This window comes from Acomys russatus, chromosome 3, assembly GCF_903995435.1.
Source record: "Acomys russatus chromosome 3, mAcoRus1.1, whole genome shotgun sequence".
NCBI classification, from domain to species: Eukaryota; Metazoa; Chordata; class Mammalia; order Rodentia; family Muridae; genus Acomys; species Acomys russatus.
Genome location: NC_067139.1, coordinates 59,931,620 through 59,954,223, shown reverse-complemented (window position 1 = coordinate 59,954,223; position 22,604 = coordinate 59,931,620). Strand labels below are relative to the sequence as shown.

At 37.9% G+C, this 22,604-nt stretch overlaps 1 protein-coding gene across 4 annotated transcripts in view; it reads right to left on the bottom strand.

The window, feature by feature from the left end:
• Capn7 (calpain 7) overlaps positions 1-22,604 on the bottom strand; it is a 38,142-nt gene that overhangs the window by 15,270 nt on the left and 268 nt on the right. For 2 of the 4 annotated variants that reach the window (XM_051141560.1, XM_051141535.1), the window contains exons 2-10: positions 19,331-19,439; positions 13,617-13,774; positions 12,670-12,737; positions 10,315-10,515; positions 7,878-7,964; positions 4,914-5,040; positions 3,592-3,677; positions 1,904-1,997; positions 95-241 (exon numbers count right to left, since the gene is read on the bottom strand). In XM_051141560.1, coding sequence (XP_050997517.1) covers positions 95-241; positions 1,904-1,997; positions 3,592-3,677; positions 4,914-5,040; positions 7,878-7,964; positions 10,315-10,515; positions 12,670-12,737; positions 13,617-13,774; positions 19,331-19,439 — 1,077 coding nt within the window. Of the gene's footprint in view, positions 1-94; positions 242-1,903; positions 1,998-3,591; positions 3,678-4,913; positions 5,041-7,877; positions 7,965-10,314; positions 10,516-12,669; positions 12,738-13,616; positions 13,775-19,330; positions 19,440-20,585; positions 20,676-22,604 lie in introns of those variants that run through there. The other 2 variants (XM_051141543.1, XM_051141551.1) reach the window with 2 other exon arrangements.

Genomic DNA, 22,604 nt, shown 5'->3' with positions numbered 1-22,604 from the left:
AAGGGATGGGATAAACATTGAGATGTAACAAGAATAAATTAATAAAAAAAATATATATATAAGTGTGTATCTATAATGCATATTCATGACTTACTGAGTTAGATCCTGGGAAATCATATCCTCCCATAACTTTCATGTATGCTTTCTCTATAAGTGATACCCATAATTCACTTTTATTGTTGGAATAAGAACACAGCAATTCTCCTTTGTGATCAACAGGTAACTGATCATCAATTATTACCTGCAGAAAGAGAATGTTAACTTTCTTAAGTAAAGCAAAATATCTTTAAATCTCAAGATTAATAGAATAATTCTGCATTGATAATGAACACAATATACCTATTATTAAGATAATGAAAGCTTTATAAAATGTTCATGGTTTTTTGGTTTGTTTGTTTGTTTGTTTGGTATTTCAAGACAGTATTTTTCTGTGTAGAGCAGGCTGGCTTAAACTCAGAGATCCACATGCCTCTGCCTCTGCCAGGATTAAAGGCATTCACCACCACTGCCCATCAATGCTCATCATTTTAATACACTGTCTTTATTTAGTCTTAGAAGCTAATCTCACTGACAAGTAAGCCACTAGTTACACATGAGCTATGTGTGTACATATGTGTGTGTATAAAAAAATCAAAATTATTAGAGATTCCAGTATGTACATTATACATTATACATTCCAGTATATACATTAAAATTATAAGAGCCTTGCTATTTTTGATTTAACTCTACAAAAGATTTATATATGATTGTAAAAGTACAATATTATAGCTAAAAAATATATTTAAGTAACTGAACAAGCAACACCACAAAAATATATCTAATTAATATTACAAATTATTCACAAGACGTCGGGATAAAAGAAGAGTTTTAATCTAAGAATAGTACAAAGATTATTACCTCAAAACCTTTAAAAAAAAAACCAACACCAACACCAACAACAACAAAACAGGCTATGTAGCTCAGGCTGGCCTCTACTTAGCTATCTTCCTGTCTCAGCCTCAGTCTCAAAAATTTTTTCTTAATTCATTAGTAATTCTTTTTTTTTGGTTTTTCGAGACAGGGTTTCTCTGTGTAGCCTTGGCTGTCCTGGACTCACTTTGTAGACCAGGCTGGCCTCAAACTCACAGTGATCCGCCTGCCTCTGCCTCCCGAGTGCTGGGATTAAAGGCGTGCGCCACCACGCCCGGGCCTCATTAGTAATTCTTTATTAGAACTTTGCATAAGGTATTTGCAAAGCATGTTCAGCTCCAGCTACTCATGAGGCTCACCTGAGATCAGTTAAAGGCAGTTTGGGCAAAACAATGAAACCTATCTATCTATAAGAAGAGATTCTTTATGTGGCTACAGAGACTGCTCAGTGGTTAACACTTGCTGCTCCTCCAGAGGACCAGAGTTCAGTATCAGCCAGCTCACAAAACCCTGCAACTCTAGCTCCAGGGGATCTGACACTTCCTTCTGGCATCCATAGGCACCTGCATACATATGGCTCTTGCTCAAGTGTGTGTGCACACAAAATAAAAAATCTTTACAAAATTTTATATTTGTAAGAGGTTGTATTTTTATTACTATCAAATTATTCTTTTTCTTTTTGGTTTTCTGAGACAGGGTTTCTCTGTCCTGGACTCACTTTGTAGACCAGGCTGGTCTCAAACTCACAGCGATCCACTTGCCTCTGCCTCCTGAGTGTTGGGATTAAAGGCGTGCGCCACCACGCCTAGCACTAACAAATTATTCTATTGGCAGTAGTATGTATACATATCACAAATACAAATCAACTAAACTGAGTTTTAAAATCTTTACACAGTCAACTTTTCTTAGTTGTTTTCCTTCAAGATTCAAAGGTGAGGAGGTGAAGAAAGAGGAAGTGGAAGTAGGGATTTAGAAAAAAAAGAGAGACATTCACCTTTCTTGGGACACCATTGAGGTGAAGTTTTACCATATACTTTCCACATGGATTGTACTCTGGTTCGCCATCCTTATTCTGTGGGTAAATTATGCTTTTGGAAAGGAAAATAGAAATTAAGATATCAATGCTAATATTCAACATCAACTAATATGTAAGATTTTATGTTACATTTCCCAATTTTATAAAAATGAACATAAGGATATTTTAATATATTAAGAATTTCTTGGTTTTGGTCTTCCTTTTGAGATAGGATTTCACTATGTAGCCAGGCTGGTCTAGAACTCATGATCCTCCCGCTTCAGCCTCCTAGTGGCACCACCACTCTCAACTTAGGGAATAGTTTCTGAAGCCATAAGCTAGAACTTAACTTTTCACAATATCCTGCGGCAGGGTCTTACATACCTTAGGCTGACTTCAGGCTGGTTTCTAATTCTCTATCCAGCAAAGGAAGACTGTGAACTTCTTCCTGCTTCCACCTCCAGAGTGGTAAGATTATAGATGTGCTCCATCATGGCCATTTTATACAGGACTGGGGATGGAACCCAGGGCTTTGTATACACTAAGCAAGCTCTTAATTAACTGAGCTACAGTCTATACAGTGCTCAATTTTTAACTATATGTTTTAACAAACCATATACGAAGTAGATATATTTTAAGCCAATTAAAATTATCTTTTATTATTGGTTTTAAGAAGTAAACACCATTTCAATAAATCACAAGGCACTAAGTACAATTCTGATAAAGCTACATAAAATTAAAAGTATATGAGGTCTAGGGAGATGGCTCAGCACTTATGAGTACTTGTTGCTTTTGCAGAGGCCCTGGGATCAGTTCCAGGCGCACACATAGTGGCTAACAACCATTTGTAACTCCAGATCCAGGCGGCCCAGTACCCTCATCTAGTCTCTAAGACCACTGTGCCACCGCTCCTGGCCAGGACAGTATTTATGTATGGATTAAGGGCACAGTACACATGATCATGGAACTAATGAAATACAAAGCTGCACAAATGGCAAGTGGTGCACAGATGTATATGCAGGCAAAATACCTATCCATACACATTTTAAAAATGTGTATACAGTGAGACATTGTAAGAACTTTTACTACCAATTTTCTTTTAAAATATATTGCACCAAACCAAGCACACTCCAAATTGCTTATTTATATGGCAAATAACTGAAATTATGGACTGTCTGATTTATCTTTTATTCTTAGAACAAGCTAAATAAAAATTATGATTATAATTACACTGACTGATTTTAAACTTCATATAACTTAAAAAAAAATCAGAAACATTTCAATACATTTTAAAGCTGTTAGACTCAACATTAGTATATGCCAATTTTCTATTTTCCTATAGCCACATTAAAAGTTAAAAATAAAAAAAGCCTTTAATCTCAACATTAGGGAGGCAGAAGCAGGTGGATCTCTGTAAGTTCAAAACCAGCCTGGTCTACACAGTCAGTTCCAGGCCAGCCAGGCAACATAGAGACCCTGTCTCCAAAACCAAAACCAAACAAAGTTAAGAATTAAATGAACTCTAATAACATATTTTGCTTAATCCAATTATGACTGCAACATATACTCATAATACTCAGAGAATGTCCGCCTTGTACTTGCATATGGTCTAACTTTTAATTTCCTAATTAGTAACAATTATATAAAGGACAAACACAAACATTTACCTGGTAATTAACTTCTTATTAAATCGCCTCTCATAAGCTGCACTGATAGCCAATGATGCCACGAAGGAACAATCTGATACTATTGTCTGTTAATAAGAACAACACATTCTTTTGTTCATGTAATTTCGACATTTGTACACTATCTATGCATTACAGCATTACATCTGCTTTTTTTTTTTTGGTTTTTCGAGTCAGAGTTTCTCTGTGTAACCTTGGCTGTCCTGGACTCACTTTGTAGACCAGGAAACCATCACTTGACCTTTTATGTGCTTCTGGGGATGAAAACTCAGGTCCTTATACTTTGCAACAGGTTCCTCACTGACTGAACCAACTCCCTAGCCTCCAATAATTAAATACTTAAAAAATAAGTCTTTTATAGCTATCTCCTTGTCAATGGTGAAATATAATTCTCAAGTTTCACATCTACAAATGTAAAAATCTATAACTGGGACTGGGGCTGTAGCTAAGTGATATGGTGATTGCTTAGCATGGCTGAGGAGATGGCTCAGTGGTTAAGAACACCACTTTTTCTTCCAAAGAACCCAAGTTCAATTCCTAGCACCCACATGGCAGCTCACAACTATCTGTAACCCCAGTTTCAGGTGATCCAACTCTCTCAGAAGTTCAGGCAAAATTCCAATATACATAAAATAAACAAAAAAGAATTTTTTAAGCCGGGCATGGTGGCACACACCTTTAATCCCAGCACTTGAGAGGCAGAGGCAGGCGGATCACTGTGAGTTCAAGTACAGCCTAGTCTACAAAGTGAGTCCAAACCAGCCAAGGCTACACAGAGAAACCCTGTCTTGGGGGAGGAAACATGTATGAGATCTTAAATTCAGTTCCAGTACTGAAAACAATCTGTAATTGCTCAGAACAGTTTCTCATATTATATAGTAATTTTCTCAACGGTAAAGCCAAGATGTGCGGAACGTACTGGGCATGGTGCACACACCTGTAATCTCAGCTACTTGTGAGTCTGAGGCTGGAGATTACTGAGTTTAAGGCCAGCTCAGGAAACAGCAAAATGCTATCTCAGAAGAAAAAAAATTAACAAATTTTTGGCTTGTTTTGAGAAAGAATCTTGTTATGCAGCCCAGACTGGTCTCAAACTTTCTATGTAGCCCAATATGGCACTGAACCGTGAGTGCTGAGATTACAGGTATTACTACTAAATCAAGCTGAAAATAATGTGAAGGATGAGAAAATTTTGCAACTACACTCATGCACCTAAATATATACAATCTAAGAAAAATCAAATCTAGGCTCAAATTTCCTTAGCATGCCAACTTCCTTGAAAATTACACAAGATAAATGCTTACCTGCTTTATGCTAAAACTGGATACAGTGTAGATCATTGTGGGATTGTTGGTGAGATCTTCTGGTCGTACCCATTTAGAAAATGTAGCTTTTTGTTTAGGTGATAATGGAAGCTTGCCCAATCTATCACTGAGGTAACAATAAAAGTTAAAAGAATTTATTAATTTTTAAAGATGACTTGAAGCCAGAATGAAACCTTCTTTTTGGCACGGAGATCATATAGCTACACTTTTGTCTTCCCAAAATAACCAGTCAAATCTGGCTTTTTACACTTAACCCTTGAATTCAGTCCACTTGAAAACATTCTCCGATTTAAAAAAATAAACCTAAGTAGCCGGGCACGATGGCACACATCTTTAATGCCAGCACTCAGGGAGGCAGAGGCAGGTAGATCCCTGTGAACTGGTCTACAAAGCAAGTACAGGACAGCCAAAGCTACACAGAAAAACCTTGCCTTGAAAAAACAAACAAAATAAATAAGCATAAGTAAGTGAAAAGATGCTTATATTTACTTAAAAATATGGTATGGACATTTAACTTAGCACAGTTATAACATTCAGGTAACTCAGCAATAAAATGGAGTCATTAACAATACAAGCTGATCCACTGAGGCCCAGAAGAAGCTACAGATCCCTCCATTGTTTCTTGAAAGGACAGAAAGACTAGAATTTACTGAACAGTGACCTTATATAAAGCACCATGCTAACATGCTTATTTACTACTCTCCACTTAAATCCTCAATTAACAGTGTTCAGCTCAGCATTTTGGGGGAAAGCATAAATTGGTTACCAGGGCCAAACAGCTAAGAAGTGACACTTGAATCCACTGGGTCTGTGCAGCCGGCTCACCATTTTACCCATTACACTGTGCTTGCTCTGTGCTGTAGAACCTCTTTAAAGCTGGCCTATAACACCAAATAAAACCATCCACTTCCCCACCCAGACCTTCACCGTGCTACAGCAATGACAATACCTCTCTAGATTTCAAAAGGTTTTGTGATAATTTGATATGCAAACTAAAACAAATTTATGTAACATTCTTTTATCCAAGAATGCTGATGAGTATTAGATAAAGAAGACTCTGTGCTCGAGTATGATCTGAACACCCCTACAATACTAGTTTCTTCACTGTAGGTAGGACACCTCTAGACTTTCACGGCTCCATGTTGTGGTAAATCTCTTGAGTAGAAAAGATTGCCTACAACACTGCTCAAAAATAATTTTTAGTTTCTTTTTAATTTTGAGACTTGTTCTTGAATTTCTGCTCACCCTACCTCTGCCTCCTGAGTGCTGTGATCACAGGTGTGTGCCACCAAACCTGAACTCTCAAGATGATGGTCATCTTACAGAACCTCTACTGTTCCAGGTAACATTTTTGCTAGAACCTGTGTAATGTTAGAACCAATTATAAATAGAAAGAGCTAAGTAAACTTAGGAGTTTAAAGACAGCAATCACAAACTTGTAAGGGAGGAAATCAAAGCTAATTCAAACCTATATTTTTATCTATTACTAATCCATTATTAACCTTCCATACAACAGATACTACAGAATAAATTTGATTCCATACTATTTGTTCTCTCAAATCACTGAGTAATTAGGACAGTGTTTAAGCACATTTCTTTTTTTATAAAATACAATGCTTATTATGACTTAAAGGTTAACACAGCACCAGAATACCAAAATAATTTTTTTTCATTATTCAGTCTCTAAATCTGGTTCTCAACCTATGGGTCACAACCCCCTTAGGGAATTCAAACGACTCTTTCACAGAGGTTGCAATTCAGATATCTTCCATGTCAGAAATTTGTATTATAATTCATAACAGTAGTAAAACTACAGTTATGAAGTAACAATGAAACAGCTTATGGTGGGGGGTCCACAACATCAGTCCCAGCATTTGGAGGTTGAGAACCACTGCTCTAAACGAAGTTAAACTTTGGAGTCCTTTTCCTGTCAATCTGTTAAATGAATTTAAAATGTTTACAATAATTTTTTCTTTTGATTATTCTCTATGTAAAATAATTTAGATGTTGAAAATGGAAAAATATTGACACTTAATTTTAGAATTCATCTATTCTTCCCCAAATTTAATTCATTCAGTAAATCTTGAGTGTTTACAACAGATATCGTGCTAGATATGGGGTGGGACTTAGTTTAAAAGACATGGTCTCTGTCCTTATGAAGCTTATAATTCCCAGTAGAGGACATGTATTAAGCAAATAATTATACAAAAAAGGAGAAAAGAAAACTTCCAACTGTAGTATGGTATTCCTAAATTAAAGGAGCTTTGTATATGGCCACACTACCCTGAACAAACTGATCTCCTGTAAATTAAAGGAGTTTCTATACTCCATGTTTTACTTTTTCAATTATATTATTAAATTGTCCCAAATTTTGGTTGTTCATGCTATATTTTTCTTTTGGAAATTCCAGCATTAGAGATGTAATTTGTCTTAATTTGCTACATATAAATTGAAACCACAAATTTACATCTCCTTAAATATATCCATTTAGCACACACTAGAGTGATTTATTCTTGTAATTATAATACCAATATGGTGTAGGTATTTGAGTACATCTCTAAGCACATTACTTTCTGGACTTTTTTTTTATTGTGATCAAATCATCAACTGGACAAATATTTGCTTAGTACTTACTCTGTGCCAAGTATTATACTAAGCATTACGTCTATGTTAGGTTTAAAAACAACAACAACCACCCATGAACCCATGACCAGGCCAATTAAAACAAATCTGATTCTGTGGTACTTTATCATGATCCTGTATTAAAGTGACAACTTCATGTTGTTCAGATCTTTATTTGGACAATTTTTCCACCTCTTTCCCATAAATACTGCTTTTTTCCAACCAATTTTGTACACAAAAATTATTAATTAAATTGTAATTCAGAGTACTGAAAAACTCTTTAAATCATTTGGGAAGTAGAAGTTAAAATTTCTTACTTACCAAAAAGGCATTGGATAAGCAAAACGTTCCCTAAGATCAACACTCATGAAAGGAACATATTCTATACCGTTAATTTTTGATGTTGTCCTATAAGGCACAGGAAAAACATGTAAGTTTTCAAGTCTATGTTAGTTACCAATCTTATTTGAACTCAAAATTTAAATGAAAATAGCTTCTCGGCCTTTTAGCTAATACCAAGGTAAAATTTTAGTGACAAAGTATGACACTGTATTAAATTTACGACTACATGATGTTCAGATCTTTATTTGGACAGATAATAATTGTTATAATTCAATTCAGCTTAATAAGAACATTCTTTTAAAATTAATGTCCTGGGCTTTGGATATAGCACAATGGTAGCACTTTTGCTATCATGTGTAAAAGATTCAACCTTTAGCATAAAAACTGAATTAATTAAAATAGCACCAGCGATGGAATCAAAGAAATAAAAACCACCGGACATCCATTACAAAAAACTGTAGTCTTAAAACAGGCCTTTGTGTATAATACAAGAATACAAAGCCAAGCCTATCTTAGTTGCCAAGCTACGCAATAACTTAGTTATTTGAGAATTTAAAATCAATACAACTCTGAAAAATGTCTTTCTATTTTCTGGCTATGGGAATATGGACCAAGTCCTGGACGAAGGAAGTGTCACAGAAACAGCTATGAGCTGTTGACAAATTCAAGTGCGGTTCATAGAGGTTCTAAATGTTTTATGTGTATTAACTATCTCCATTTGAGGGTTTATTTTTTGTGGTTGTTTAACTGAGGCAGAGCTTTGCTATGTAGCCTAGGCTATCAGGCTGGCCTTGAACTCAAAAATCCCTGCATTAGCATCTTGAGTGCTGGAATTGTAGCATGTGTCACCATATTTAGTAACTCTTTCTTACATGGTTTTAAGTAGTTGCAGAGTAACTTATTTAGTGTTTAGATAAGAATGCTCAGTGAATTTGAACATTAATGCAACAGTAATGGATACTATAAATGTTGAGACATGTATCCTCATTTTCGATTGTATGAAGGGCAGCTGTGTTTTGAAACTGTTTTGTTACAGTGTGGAATTTCAAATGTGTAGTATATATAAAAGTAGCATATAGATACTGAGTAGCCAAATGATTCATTTTCACTGTACTGGATAACCTCAATTGGAAAAAAATGTCTCCATACGACTGGGCTGTAGACAAGCCTATATGACATTTTCTTAATTAGTGATTCATTAGTATCCAGCCCATCCCTGCCTGGTGATCCTGCATTCTGTAAGAAAGCAGGCTGAGTAAGCCACGAGGAGCAAGCCAGTAAGCAGCACCCCTCCATGGCCTCTGCATCAGCTCCTGCCTCCAGGATCCTACCCTGTTTAAATGCCTGTCCTGACTTCCTTTGATGATGGACAAATGTGAAGGCATAAGCCAAATAAACCCTCTCCTCCCTAAAATGCTTTGGTCATGATGTTTTATCATAACAACGGGAACTTTAAGTCACTAACTTAAAGCCTCAGATTTAAAAAGGAACCTTTTTTGTTGTTTTGTTTTGTACTCTTTGTTCACACATTTTTCCTAGGCAAAGGAACCAGGCTAATAGGCATATAATGAAATCTTCAGCAAGAAAGAAGATGGCCTGGAAGGCTGTTGACCTAGAAGGGAACACTACTCTCAGCTCAAGCTCAGGAAAACTGAAAATGAGAACTGTATGACCTACCCAACTAAAGAACAGCTAGCTGCCTTTAAGATTTACCCTCTCACAACACATCAACTGACTCAGAAGACAGTCATCGTGGCCCTTGCTGTTACTGTTTTTTGAAGCGAGGTCTCCCTATTCAGGCCAGGCTGACCCTAAATCTGAATTGGTAAGTCTTTTTCCTCCAGAGTGCTGGGATTACAGGCAAGTGCCACACGCAGCTCAGGCTTTGCATTTTTAATAGCCCCTCCCCAGGCTGCTTTCAGATACACTAAGCTGTCTGCCTAGACCAGGGGTCTGTGAACATTTTCTGAAAAGACTGATATAATATACAGCTTAGGTTTTACACAGCAGTCTCTGTCATAATTTTTCTATTTTCTCTTAAAAAAATGAAAAGGTATTCACAGCTCCAGATTTTTGTTTGCTGGCTATTTCAAAGTTACTCTCCATTCGTGTGAGAGTTGTAGTTACACAGGCATTACACAGAGCATTAGCAGCCTGCCATAACATGTGTGTGTGTGTGTGTGTGTGTGTGTGTGTGTGTTTCTATTTATACACACATCTAGTAAAAAATATTAACACTAAAATATATTAGAACCAACACATTTTAACTATTCAAGGTGATATATAATGATGTAAAACACAGTTAAATAGCAGCACAACATATCACAACAAAACTCTGAAGACAATTCAGATTGAAATGATCTGCACTGATTTTATGTTTAAAGTTTTCGTTACAATGAGTCTTAAGTGGATTTACCTGAGCACTTCTATTTCTTCTGCTGTGTATCTCTGTCCTTGTGCGTCACATGACTGTGGACTTAGAAATGGCTGAGGCTTTTCAAGGAAAGGATTGGGTCCTAGAGGAAAATGTGTTCTTACTGGAGGGGTCTTCGTTTTCAGATTTGTTGACTTCAGTTTGCAAAATGGCTTTGTCAAAGGTTCACTCAACGCCTCTGCTCTAGAACAGAAGCACAAAAGAACTGCTCTAGTTCTCTCCTTACATTTGGACTTTTGGTTTTGTGTGATAGAGTATCATAAGGAGACTGGTATCAAACTCACTATGTAGCAGTCTGGCCTTGAAACTCTGATTCTCCTACCTCTACCTCCTAAGTGTTTCCTTTTAAAATTTCAGAACACAAAACTTACTTCGAGTTAGTAAAGCATTCTAATGTAAAATCAGCTAATAAAATCCTTACATACTAATAAAAACTTCTCTATGTAAGCTACTGCACATATTTTGCAAGTACTATTTAAATGAACATTTACTATATGTCAGAAACTAGGCAAGGTAAAGGATGTATAATATTATGTCTATCCTTAAGATCTGGTGACTAAAAAAGACAGCTGTGTCAAAATGATAGACTCCAGGACAGAAGCATTTTATGCAAATGAACACACAAAAGAACTAACAGCCCTAATGACCAAGAAAAGAAGGTGAATCAAGGGAAAGACGTTTAGACCTGACGCTTGAGTCTTGGGGAGTCCACCTGCAGTGAGGACGGCAGATAGAGAACATGCTGTAGTGTCAGAGTGCAGAGGCAGCTAGGGTAACTTCAGAAGGATGGATACAGAACTTGTGAAAAGTACAACGAGAGCAGGAATGAGGTGAGAAAATAGCAGGAACTGATGACAGAGGGTATCACAAGAAATGCAAGGAGATGTTTGACTGTTCTGTCAAAGAACTAACAAACTAAAGAAGTTCTTAGCCTAAGATCCACATACGAGCTTCACGAGTCTTGTAACCCTGACAACACTTGACATTCATTTTCCTAGAAAGAATGTTCTTAATCTTCCACAGATCTCAAAGGAGCCTGTGACTTATACCTCCACCCACCTACCTTTGCTTAGGATGGGCTCAGAAACATTGGATGCTCATCTACACAAGAATAAAACTCAACTATGATTACAATTGGTAAAAGAAACCACATGGAGAAAGTGACTGTGTCGGTTGAGCATGACAGTCCCACGTCACAGAACCTGGAGAAGGTGAGTGTTGAGTGCTTACACCGTCATGGATCTGGGTAGACACACTAGCGCTTGGCTGCTGATGAGGCACAGAAGGGACGAGTCATACCTCAGGGGAAAGGCAGAGTACAGCCACAGGCAGAGCTTCAAACTAAGGTAATTTCAAAATGTCACACCCTAGAAAAAGATAGAGTTTCTACTCCTTTCCTCTACAAAAAGTTTACTACGTCAACTCTTGAAAGAGGAATAATTCATTTGTACATTATTCATATTATACATACATATTATACATGTATACACAGTCATATTCACATTTATACATATTACCCATTCACTCAGCAAATACCTCCTGAACAGAATCTATGTTAGGCACTGTGCTAGGTGCTTACTTAAGCATTGACCAAAACAGGCAAAATTCTGTCTTCCACTTAGGGGATGAAGCTGAATGCAACACAGATATCAACAACAAATACAACAAACTAGTCTTTTTGTATATTCCACAGTGAGGTAAGAAAAATGGAAAAGAATATTAAAACAGAGCAATCAGAATGATAGTGTTGGGGGAAGTCTCAACTTTAAATAAAATGCTTATAGCAGGTCCCAAAAGTGATACAAGCTTGTGATGAAGACTACACACGTGGTGTGATGTTGGGAACGAATGCAAAGCATTCTCAATGTCAATGTTTTAATGGTAACTCTGGAGGGCTTTCTGAAAGGTTGCCTTGGAAGTCTGACGTTATACAACACAGAGGAAGTATTTGATTTGAAATATGACTGTTGGGGACTGGAAATATAGATCAGGGTTAAAATGTTTGAATAGCATGCACAAGACCCTAGGTTCAAGCCACAAAACTCCCGCAGACAGTCAGTAACATTGAGGACATAAAACCAGTCACATACCACAGTTCTTTTCTCTATATAGCAAAAGTTACAGCCTCTTGAATAATGGACAGGCTACTTATTTGGTCTAAAGCAAGGAGCTAGATAGAAGGTAACTTTACTCATCAAGAAAGGGTAGACTTCTAAGTCTCAGCTTACGGAGGAACATTTAGATCTCTACCACACAGTAGGATAAATGGTATGATAAAAAACAAAAAGAGCACAATCCATGCTATCCATTGATAAGAATTTCAGCAACAAAACTCACCTATCTAGTGCCTGTCGAGCCAACTGTTTCAATTTATTTTGCAGAGTCTTATCAGCAGTTTCGTAAGACTTAAGAGAAAGAAATAGACATTCTAAAGCAAAGTTCTTTAATTTACTTAATCCATATTTCTATGCAGAAATAAAATATGCTTCTTGAAATTATAAGTAAACAAATACAATCTTTTATTTCTGTCTTTAAAGGTTATCACTTAAAACCATGTTGCGTATTTCGCCACTGGGGTGAACTTAAAAGCAGATAAGTGCTAACTAGACCACAAACACATGAGCATGTACCACAGAGGGCTGAGCAGGAAGAACCTAGGGAGACCAGCACTTATCTATGTCCTCCAGGGTTCAAGAAATCAAGGTAATGGGTTTCCTGTCCACAACAGCCTGCCAAAAACGCTGGCACATGAAAGGCAAGGGGAACATCTACTACTTTATCTCATCCTCCTGCCAAATGCACTGTGCTCTCCAATGCTAAATGCCCCTTGAAGCTTAGTGTCTCAACCCAGGTCCATCAGGGAGTACTAAGAGCCAATCAGCACATAGATTTTTATATTGCAAGTTAATGAAGCTCTCCCAAGGCACTAACTTATTTTTTACTGTATGAAATTGAAATAAATTTATGCTAAATTCACAGATTTGTGATGACCAATTCTTCTTATATAAGCTTTAGTTACTAGCATAATTTTTAAACAGTTTAAAAATAAACAAATATAATTTTTAAGAGCAGTTGCTTAGTGATTCAGTAGTAGCAAAACCATAATAAGGCATAAAACTCTATTATAAACCTTCTACTCAATATTTTTAGTGAAGATTAAATTAGTTCTTATAATCATTATTTATGATAGAATGGAGGGTTCCTTCAAAATAAATAAAATTCATTAGTAAAGGAAGCAATTGTTTAACATAATTCCACCAAGTTTAACTCATAGCTATACCTACAGTTTTCAGGCAGAGATCCACAGCCTCTGTATATAATTCTATGGCGTCGTCCACATTCCCCTTTTCATCCTCATCAAACGCTTGTGTGACAAGAAAATGGGCACGCTCTAGGTCCAACTGATGCTTTGACTTCAATGGATCAGCACTCTTTGACTGAACTAGGACAGAATAAAAAAAATGTAGAAAGGATATTAAACTCAGCAAGGAAACACCAACACTTTAATATATTTAAGACATTCTTTACCAAACTCTATGTTCCTCATTTAAAATGCGTAACAAAATATATAAAAATCTTTTTTAAAGGAATAATTTCTCCTTTCTCTAATTTTAAGCTCCCTGCTCAAACCTAATTATTCAGACATTAGAGATAGGATACTAGAAATGCTTTATGGACATTTTTTCTTTCTACTACACTCTTTTCATTAAAAAACAAAACAAAGGAGTCTTCCTCATACTCTTCTCCCTTAAAAACAAAGTAAGAACTTGTAAAATGCTAAATATTAAGAAGCACACAGGGCTAGGGGTGTAAAGTGACCCTGCCTCACAATATGCCCTGGGTTCTACTGCCAGTACCAGAGAAGGATAAGAGGATGAAGAGAAAAAGGAGGATGAAGGAAAAGAGGAGGAGGGACAGGAAAGGAAGAGGAAAATGAAATGAGAGAGGGGAGAAGCAGCAGTCATCATATTTTAAGGTAATTTTTTTTTTCTTCTTCTTTTTGGTGGTACAGACCTGATGATGAAGTTCCTGCTGTTCTTTTCCATCCAGGTCCAGAATAAGCCATCATGCTTTTACTACCCTTTAAATAGTATTTCAATTTGTTTTTTTGTTTGTTTTGTTTTGAAAGGTTTATTTTTACGTGCATGGATGTTTTGCCTGCATGCATGTCTGTATACTACATGCATGCCTGGTGCCCTTAGAAGTACTGGATCCCTTAGAACTAGAGTTACAGACAGTTGTGAGTCACCATGTGGGCTTTAGAAACTGAAACTGGGTCCTCTACAAGTGCTCTTAGCTTCTGAGCCATCCCTCCAGTATCTCCATGTGAAGATGCTCAACATCAGCAGCCCTCAAACAACGCAAATCAAAGCCCAATGAGATGGTATTTTATATCCATCAGGATGGTTAAAAATAAAAAAGTCAATAACAAGTAAATTCTAATAGCAGAGCTCTGTAATCCCAGCACTTGGAAGGTAGAGACAAGGATATCTGAATTTAAAGGTGGACAGCAAGAGCTGGTATAAGAAGAAAAAAATTAAGTGTGGCAGAGATGAGGACATAGCTCAGTGGTAGGGTGCCTGCTTCTCATTTAAGGCCATCTCTAGCACTCTCCACATGGACACACAGAAGAGAAGGAGCGGGAAAGAGAGTACAAGTATAAGAGTGAGGATGTAAAGGAACTAAGAAACTGGAACCAGCTATGCTACTGGTAGAACCGCAAGCACAAAATGGTACAGCCAGTGGTACCTGAATGCGTACAGCCTTGTTTACAGTAGACAAAAGGGAGAAAACCTAAATACGCACCACTTGATAAATGGGCAACCCAAGTGTGGCGTGTTACAACAATGGGCTATTGTCTAGTCATGCAAAGGGATGGAGCACTGATGTAAACTATGAACCTTACAAACATTAAGCTCAGTGAAAGAAGCGAATGACAGAAGAAAGGGACAGGTCTATATTAGGTGATTTTATCTCATTAAATATCCAGAATGAGAAACCTAAAGCAGAAAGTTAGTCTAGTAATCTTAATCTCTTTATCAGTTTTGTTAGTTCCAAATGAATCTTTTTCTCCACTCAGAAGTCAACCTATCCCCTCAAAAGTTTCTTGACTATAAACAAGCTGTTTTGAAATTTGAGGTTCTATTTTCTTTTTTAAAAAATCTTTTTAAGATAGCGTCACATACATCCCAATCTGGCCTCAAATTACTATCATTATCTACTTCCAGCACGTTGTAATGCCTGTGCCACCCCATGTAGTTTCTATGTTATGAGGACTCAAACCCAGGGCATCCTGCCTTTACGTAGGCACTATACCAACTAAACTACATCCTAGCCCTGATTTTTATTTATCTACATATTTATATGTATTTTTAGACAGACTCTCATTATACAGCCCAAACCAGCCTCAAACTCAGAATCTTCCTGCTTTAACTTGTATCTGGATTATAAGCATGTCTTACCACAGCTGGCTAAAATTGACGCTCTGAACAAGATTTTTATTTGAAAAAGTCCTTTTTTTTTTTTTTTTTTTTTCTTAAAGTAATAAATATGGAAATCACGGACTTCTTACAGATTACATATGCTACATTTACTGAAACAAAATAAGGAAAATGTTGGTCAAACAATGAAGATACTGTCTGCATTAAAAATCCTTTTCCAGGCAGGCATGTTGACTCAAGCCTTTAATCCCAGCATTCAGGAGGCAGAGGCAGTCGGATGGCTGTGACTTCGAGGCCAGCCTGGTCTACAAAAGCGGAGTCCAGAACAGCCAGGACTGTTACACAGAGAGACCCTGTCTGGAAAAAACTTTTAAAAAAATCCTTTTACAATTTCATCTCACTGGGATATTTTTTAAGTGTTGAGACTGAAAGGAGGGAGCCCACATGGGTCTAAACTGCCCTTTGTATTTATGTTATTATTGGGTAGCGGGGTGTTTTTGTGGGACTCCTCACAGAGGGAGCAGGGACTGTTTCTGACACTTCTGTCTGTTTCAAGGCCCTTGTCCTCTACTGGGTTGCCTTGTCCGGGCTTAATATGAGAGGATGTGCCTAGTCTTTCTGTAATTTGATATATCATGTTTGGTTGATATTCTTGAGAGGCCTGACCTTTTCTGAAGGGAAACAGAGGAGAAGTGCACGGGAAGGGAGGAGGTGGGAGGGGATGGAGGTGGTGGTGATGGGAACTGCAGTCAAGATATAATATATAAAAGAATATGTTAATTCAAAAAAAGAGATCAGTGTTATTCTTCTGTAACAGATAATCACATTTATAGTATCAATTTTAACACTTACTTTCTGGATCAAATGCTATTTGTTTGTTTTCATTTTGTATTGTTGCTATTGCTCAGGCTCATCTCAAATTCAGTCTCAAGTGATCCTCTGCTTTAGGCTCCTACGTACTGGAGTGCAGGCTCAAACCAACACACCAGCTCAAAGGCAATTGTTAATGCTCTTGTATTTAATACAAGTGGGGAGATATATTCCAGTTCTCTAGGGAAAATATAATTTTGTATTTTTTCACAATTGTTAGAACTTGAAGAATTTAGAGAACCCTGACTGTAACTAATCAAGCAGCCTGTGGGATAAGTGTGACTATGTGACATAGACAGGAAAAGATGGAAATTCCCTTTAGTTACTAGCTCCCACGCCTAAGCTGGTACCACCATACAACCCTTTCCTTCTAGGGATGTCTGTGTTAACATCTGCCCTAGTCGTGTCAGAAAGGGGTTCCCACACTGCAATATGTTTATCTTTGTGCTTCTGCATTTGACCTAGAGCTTCCCGAGGGCTCTTCTGGCACCCACCACTTACTGTTTAGCCCAAACATTCACTCAGGGATGACTGTTGGAATAAAGATAAACACCTATAGAAAGGACAGGGAAATCATGAAATAGTCCTGAAGTATTACATTATAAACCTTAAAAGTAAGTTTCTTAGAAAGCAGCATATGAAATAATGTGAATTATTTATAAAACAAGGCAATTACATCTAAGAACTTCATTTACATGGCTGGGAAAATTAACTTCTTTTTAACCAAGCAGGGTCCTGTGCCCCACCCCACCCCCGCACCCCTCATGTTAAGGAGGAGACCCAGAACCGCAAGTATGCTAAATCAGTGCTCCAACTGAGCTACTCCCAGAGTTCCCAGCAAGATATTCTGGGTGCAGCAATTAGTGTAACTTTCTATCAAACAAAGTACAATAAAGTGCAATGCACAGACAATTCTTACAACACATGTAACTCCTGGACACCATTTTAAAGTAACCTACCAATTTTTAAAAACACTGTTATGACAGGGCATTAAAAGTAGATCACATGAACTTTATCCTAACTACATGCTTATACTGGTCATTCCATTCAGAATAAGTAGCAGACAGTAACAGAATCCATTTAGAGTAAAAATTGTGCTTATTACTCTGTGAATTATCTAGCAATAGAAAAAAGAAAAAAAAATTTAAATCATCCTAAAGAAATGAATTTCTTTTTTTTTTTTTTTTTTGGTTTTGTTTGTTTATTTGTTGTTTTGTTTTTTGAGACAGGGTTTCTCTGTGTAGCCTTGGCTGTCCTGGACTCACTTTGTAGACCAGACTGGCCTCGAACTCACAGTGATCCACCTGCCTCTGCCTCCCAAGTGCTGCTAAAGAGATTAATTTCTTTTTTTCTTTCTTTTTTTTTCTCCTTTTGTTTTTCAAGACAGGGTTTTTCTGTGTAGCTTTGGCTGTCCCAGACTCACTTTGTAGACCAGGGTGGCCTTGAACTCACTGAGATCTGCCTGCCTCTGCCTCCCTGAGTGCTAGGATTAAAGAGGTACACTACTATGCCCAGTTGAAATGAATATATTTCTAAACCAAATGTCAACAATATTTTTCTTTTCCAACAGCAGATTTGACACAACCCCTTTTTCTCTAACAAAACTGGTCCCTTTTCTAGTGGCACCTGCTATGCTATTTATAAAAAAAAATAATAATAATATTAAGTACAAGTTGTTCCAGGTCTCTGCTTAAATATTATGTTTCCAGAGTGTGGCTTTACTTAAATAAAAAATAAAAAAGAGTTCAGCTACAGTAAAGGACACTGTGAAAAAGGTCTGTGAATCTACTGCCTACTGCTGAAGTCTTTAAATGCTAAAGACAATTAGTGACTTCTCCTTAGTGTCAGAAGAAGGCATGTGTCTGGTCCTTTAAAAGCAGGTTATGACAGGGTCCTCATTGTAACTCTGTCAATGATAAATTCAATGTAGAAAATCTACTATCTCTGCAGCTAGAGAAAACTAGGAAAGTGTGCTGTATTGTCTCTACCATTTTTCTTATTAATCTATTGATTTACTTCCATATCATGATTTCTTAAATCTCCTTAAGAGATTTGTAGGCTCAATTTTTTAAACAGTTACACTTTATTATGAACTCACTAATGGAGCACACCTCATTTGCTACCCGGCTAACCCAAACAATAGGAAAAGGAAAGTAAAGAACACAATAATGACACCTTAAGGAGATCAGTCCCGAAGAACGATTCCAGCCGGGCGTACTCTGCAGGCCCTCAACAAACCTGCAGTTCAACCACGGTTGCTGCTGGAACCTGGAACAGCAGGCTTAAGGCCCAAAGCCTTAAAGCCTTCCCTGGAGCAGTTCTCTCTAGGAGTGTCTCTGGAAGTGTTGCAATGAACAGCCAAGACAATCCCAAGTCCTCTCTCCCAGCCTCCTGTTTTGGGCTGATACGTGTATCTCCTCTCAGAGTCTCTACTAGGATGTTTTCAGCTGACAACATCCAAGCTCCCCCACAAAGTAGACTTCTAAGTGGAAAAACATCCTGCTCGCTCACAAGTCTGTTCCCCATCCCACATTTGGGATCAACACAAAAACATGTTTATCTCTCCTACAGAGATTCTTCTCTGTGAGTATAAAGTGTGAGTATCAAGCTCCCAGATGGAGAGGAGAGAGAAGCATGGAGTAAGAGTGGTAGGAGAGGAAGGAAGGGCGGCGGCATCTTAGACTCACCTGCAGAATGCAGAGCTTGGACTCTTTCCAGATATTCACTGATCTTTTCTTGGATCCGTTCTAGGCTGGATCCTGCCATCTCAGCATAAATTAAAGCTTGTGCAGCTTCCTTTAAAAAAAGATATAATTCAAATAAAAAGATCTATTTCAAAGACCTCTAACAATATGAATTTTAATTACTACTTTCTAACTTTTTACTCATTTCATGGCAACAACAACAAAAAAACTTTAAGATTTCCATCATCACATAAGTTATAAAACCCTCTAATACCTTTTCTTCTACTTTTCAATATCCTTACTTTTTGTACTCTGTTGAAAATTTAAGACTCCAGGGCTGGAGAGATGGCTCAGCGAATTAGAGCACTGTCTTCCAGAGGTCCTGAGTTCAATTCCCAGCAACCACATGTTGACTCATAACCATCCTTACTGGAATCTTATGCCCTCTTCTGTCATGCAGGCATACATGCAGATAACGTATTCATATATAAAATAAAGAAAGAAAATCTTTAAAGAAAAAAGAAAGTTTAAGAACCCAGTTTTCAAACACTCAGAAGAACCATAACTTACATATTTTCTGTTTCCTCATGTGTAAAATCAGATGTAAATTACATACTTGAAAAGGCACACTGCATCTTTTGTTTGTTTGTTTGTTTTAGAGTATTTCTCTGTGTATCCTTGGCTGTCCTGGAATTTCTTTGTAGACCAGGCTAGCCTCAAACTCACAGTATTCTTCCTGTCTCTGCTTCCGTGAGTGCTGGGATTAAAGGTGTGTGCCACTACGCCCAGCTGGCACACAGAGTCTTAAAAGTATTAAAACGGGCTGGGGCTTAGCTCTGGTACACCACTGAAACGAAATCATTAAAACTACCATGAAAACAAAATATCAATAAGAACATCACACACAAAAATATCACAGTAGGTGGGCGGTGGTAGCACATGCCTTTAATCCCAGAACTCTAGAGGCAAAGGCAGGTGGACAGCTCTGAGTTTAAGGCCACTCTGTTCTACAGAGTGAGTTCCAGGACAGCCAGGACTACATAGAGAAACCCTGTCTCAGGGAGAAAAAAAAGTTTCACAGTAGCATTAAAATATTAGGGTAGAACATATTAAAGTACATTTCAGTTTCATAAAACTTAATTAAGAAAACCTGATTCACCTTCCAGCTTCCCATAACTTCCACAGCCAGTTGTGCTATGGCTAGTGAGGAAAGCTTCCTTTTCCTCATCACTGTTCTAGGGTTGGCAATGCTACCCACCAAGCAAGGGCAGACAGAGATCCCTGCAGGTGGCAGACCCTCTCTCAGGAGCTGAATGTGTGCTACATTTCATAGGCCTCATGCTGTTTCCAAGCCAGTTTGCAAGCCAGTTTTTGAACTGAGTCCTACAAAATCAATAAATGCAGTTTAGACCCCATGGGAAATTCAAACATAAAAGGCAGGTGGGGTAGAAAAGATGACTTCTTCAGCGTCCATCAAGGGAGAAAACATAATTTCCCACACAAACATTAAACGCCTAATCTTATATATACCATAATTATTAAAATACATTATACTTCAGTAAACTGAACCTCTTATATATAAATTAAATATTAATTCTGAGTGTATTTTACCTCTCACATGTAAGTACTGATTTTCAAATAATAGAATCAGGGGCAAAGTACAACCTCTCTCTCTCTTTTTTCTCTTCTCTTCTCTCTCTCTCTCTCTCTCTCTCTCTCTCTCTCTCTCTCTCTCTCTCTCTCTCTCTCTTCCTCCTCCCCTCTCTCCTCTCTCTTTTTAATTAAAGACGGGGTTTCACTATGTAACCTGGGTTCCCTGACTGGCTTGGAAATTAAATTTTAGAACAGGCTAGCCTTAAACTTACTGAGACCCAACTACCTCTACCTCCCAAGTACTGGGATTTAATCTGGATAATAGCTAGCTCACTCTCCCCTCCCCATCTCTCTCCCTCCCTCAATGGGTTTCATATACCCTAAGCCTGCTGGCCCTTCTGACTCCTGCAGTGCTGGCGATTGTAGGCTGCCGCTCCCCTACCCCCCCCCCAGCCTTTTAACTTCCTTAATGACGAATTTTAATTCCTAAATGTCAAATTTTTCTAAAAGAAAAAAGACCAGAACAGTCTTTTGTTTTACAAAAGCTATTTATTTTTATATAGCACTTTTGAGACAAAGTCTTACAATGTAGCCCAAACTGACCTGAACGCAGCGATCCTCTTAGCACACTGTACTGAGTGCTGGGATTACAAGCAAACAAGCAGGTGCCACCACACTAGGCTATATGGCAGTATTTTACTGGCTTAGTATTTGCTGTAGTCAGTTCACAAAACGAAAACAGAATTTTCTTTTAAAGAACTATCACATGGTAGTCAAGCATGGTGGCACATTTCTATGACTCTCAGCACTGAGAGGCTAAGGCAAGGGGAGGGCAAATTTGAAACAAGCCTCCACTATATAGCAAGATCCGGTAGAAAGGGACGGACACATGGACACGGACACACACACACGCGCGTCATGTGCTCACACACACACGTGGGGGTGTTATTGTGAAACCAAAAATTAGAAAATTTAAAACGAATGATCCTCAAACACACCCAAAGCGTCTAAATGTAAGGGACATTCTAAAATAAAAGCAATAAGATAGTAGCAGAAAGCAAACCGTGCTTAACTGACAGCATTTACCCTTAGGGAAAAAAATTTACTACTTCTGTATAACCAAGGAAAAGCTGCCCATATCATGAAGTCACACCTGGAGGGGTGCGTTTGCCAACCTCAGGAAAGGCAAGCACAGGATGAACTGCGGAAGCACATACCCTTTGATTTAGCAATTGTACTCCCAGTCATTCATTCAAAAACAGTACCACAAACGTGGAAAAAAAAATTAGCTCTAAGGATATTAACTACACCATTACAATGCTGGAAACCCACAACCAAACTGCCGAACGGGTTGTAAATGTGGCACACGCATGCAACCAAATATCACCTAGGTACAATGCACACGTGAGGTGTTACAACAGTACACACGATGGGGGTGGGGGGGAGGAACCGTATACAATCATGAATATATACATACATAGACATCATATGCTAGAGTAAGAAATGAATTTTTTTCTAATTTACTTTTTCTTTTCTACATCGAACATGCACTACTGGCATACTATGACAGCTCACTCACGGTTGGCCACAGATCAGGGCCAAGACACAGTCAACAGGCCACTCGCTTCCCCATCCCACCTCCGGCCGCCACAAGCAGCAGAGCCGCGGGCACCTGCCAGCTGTG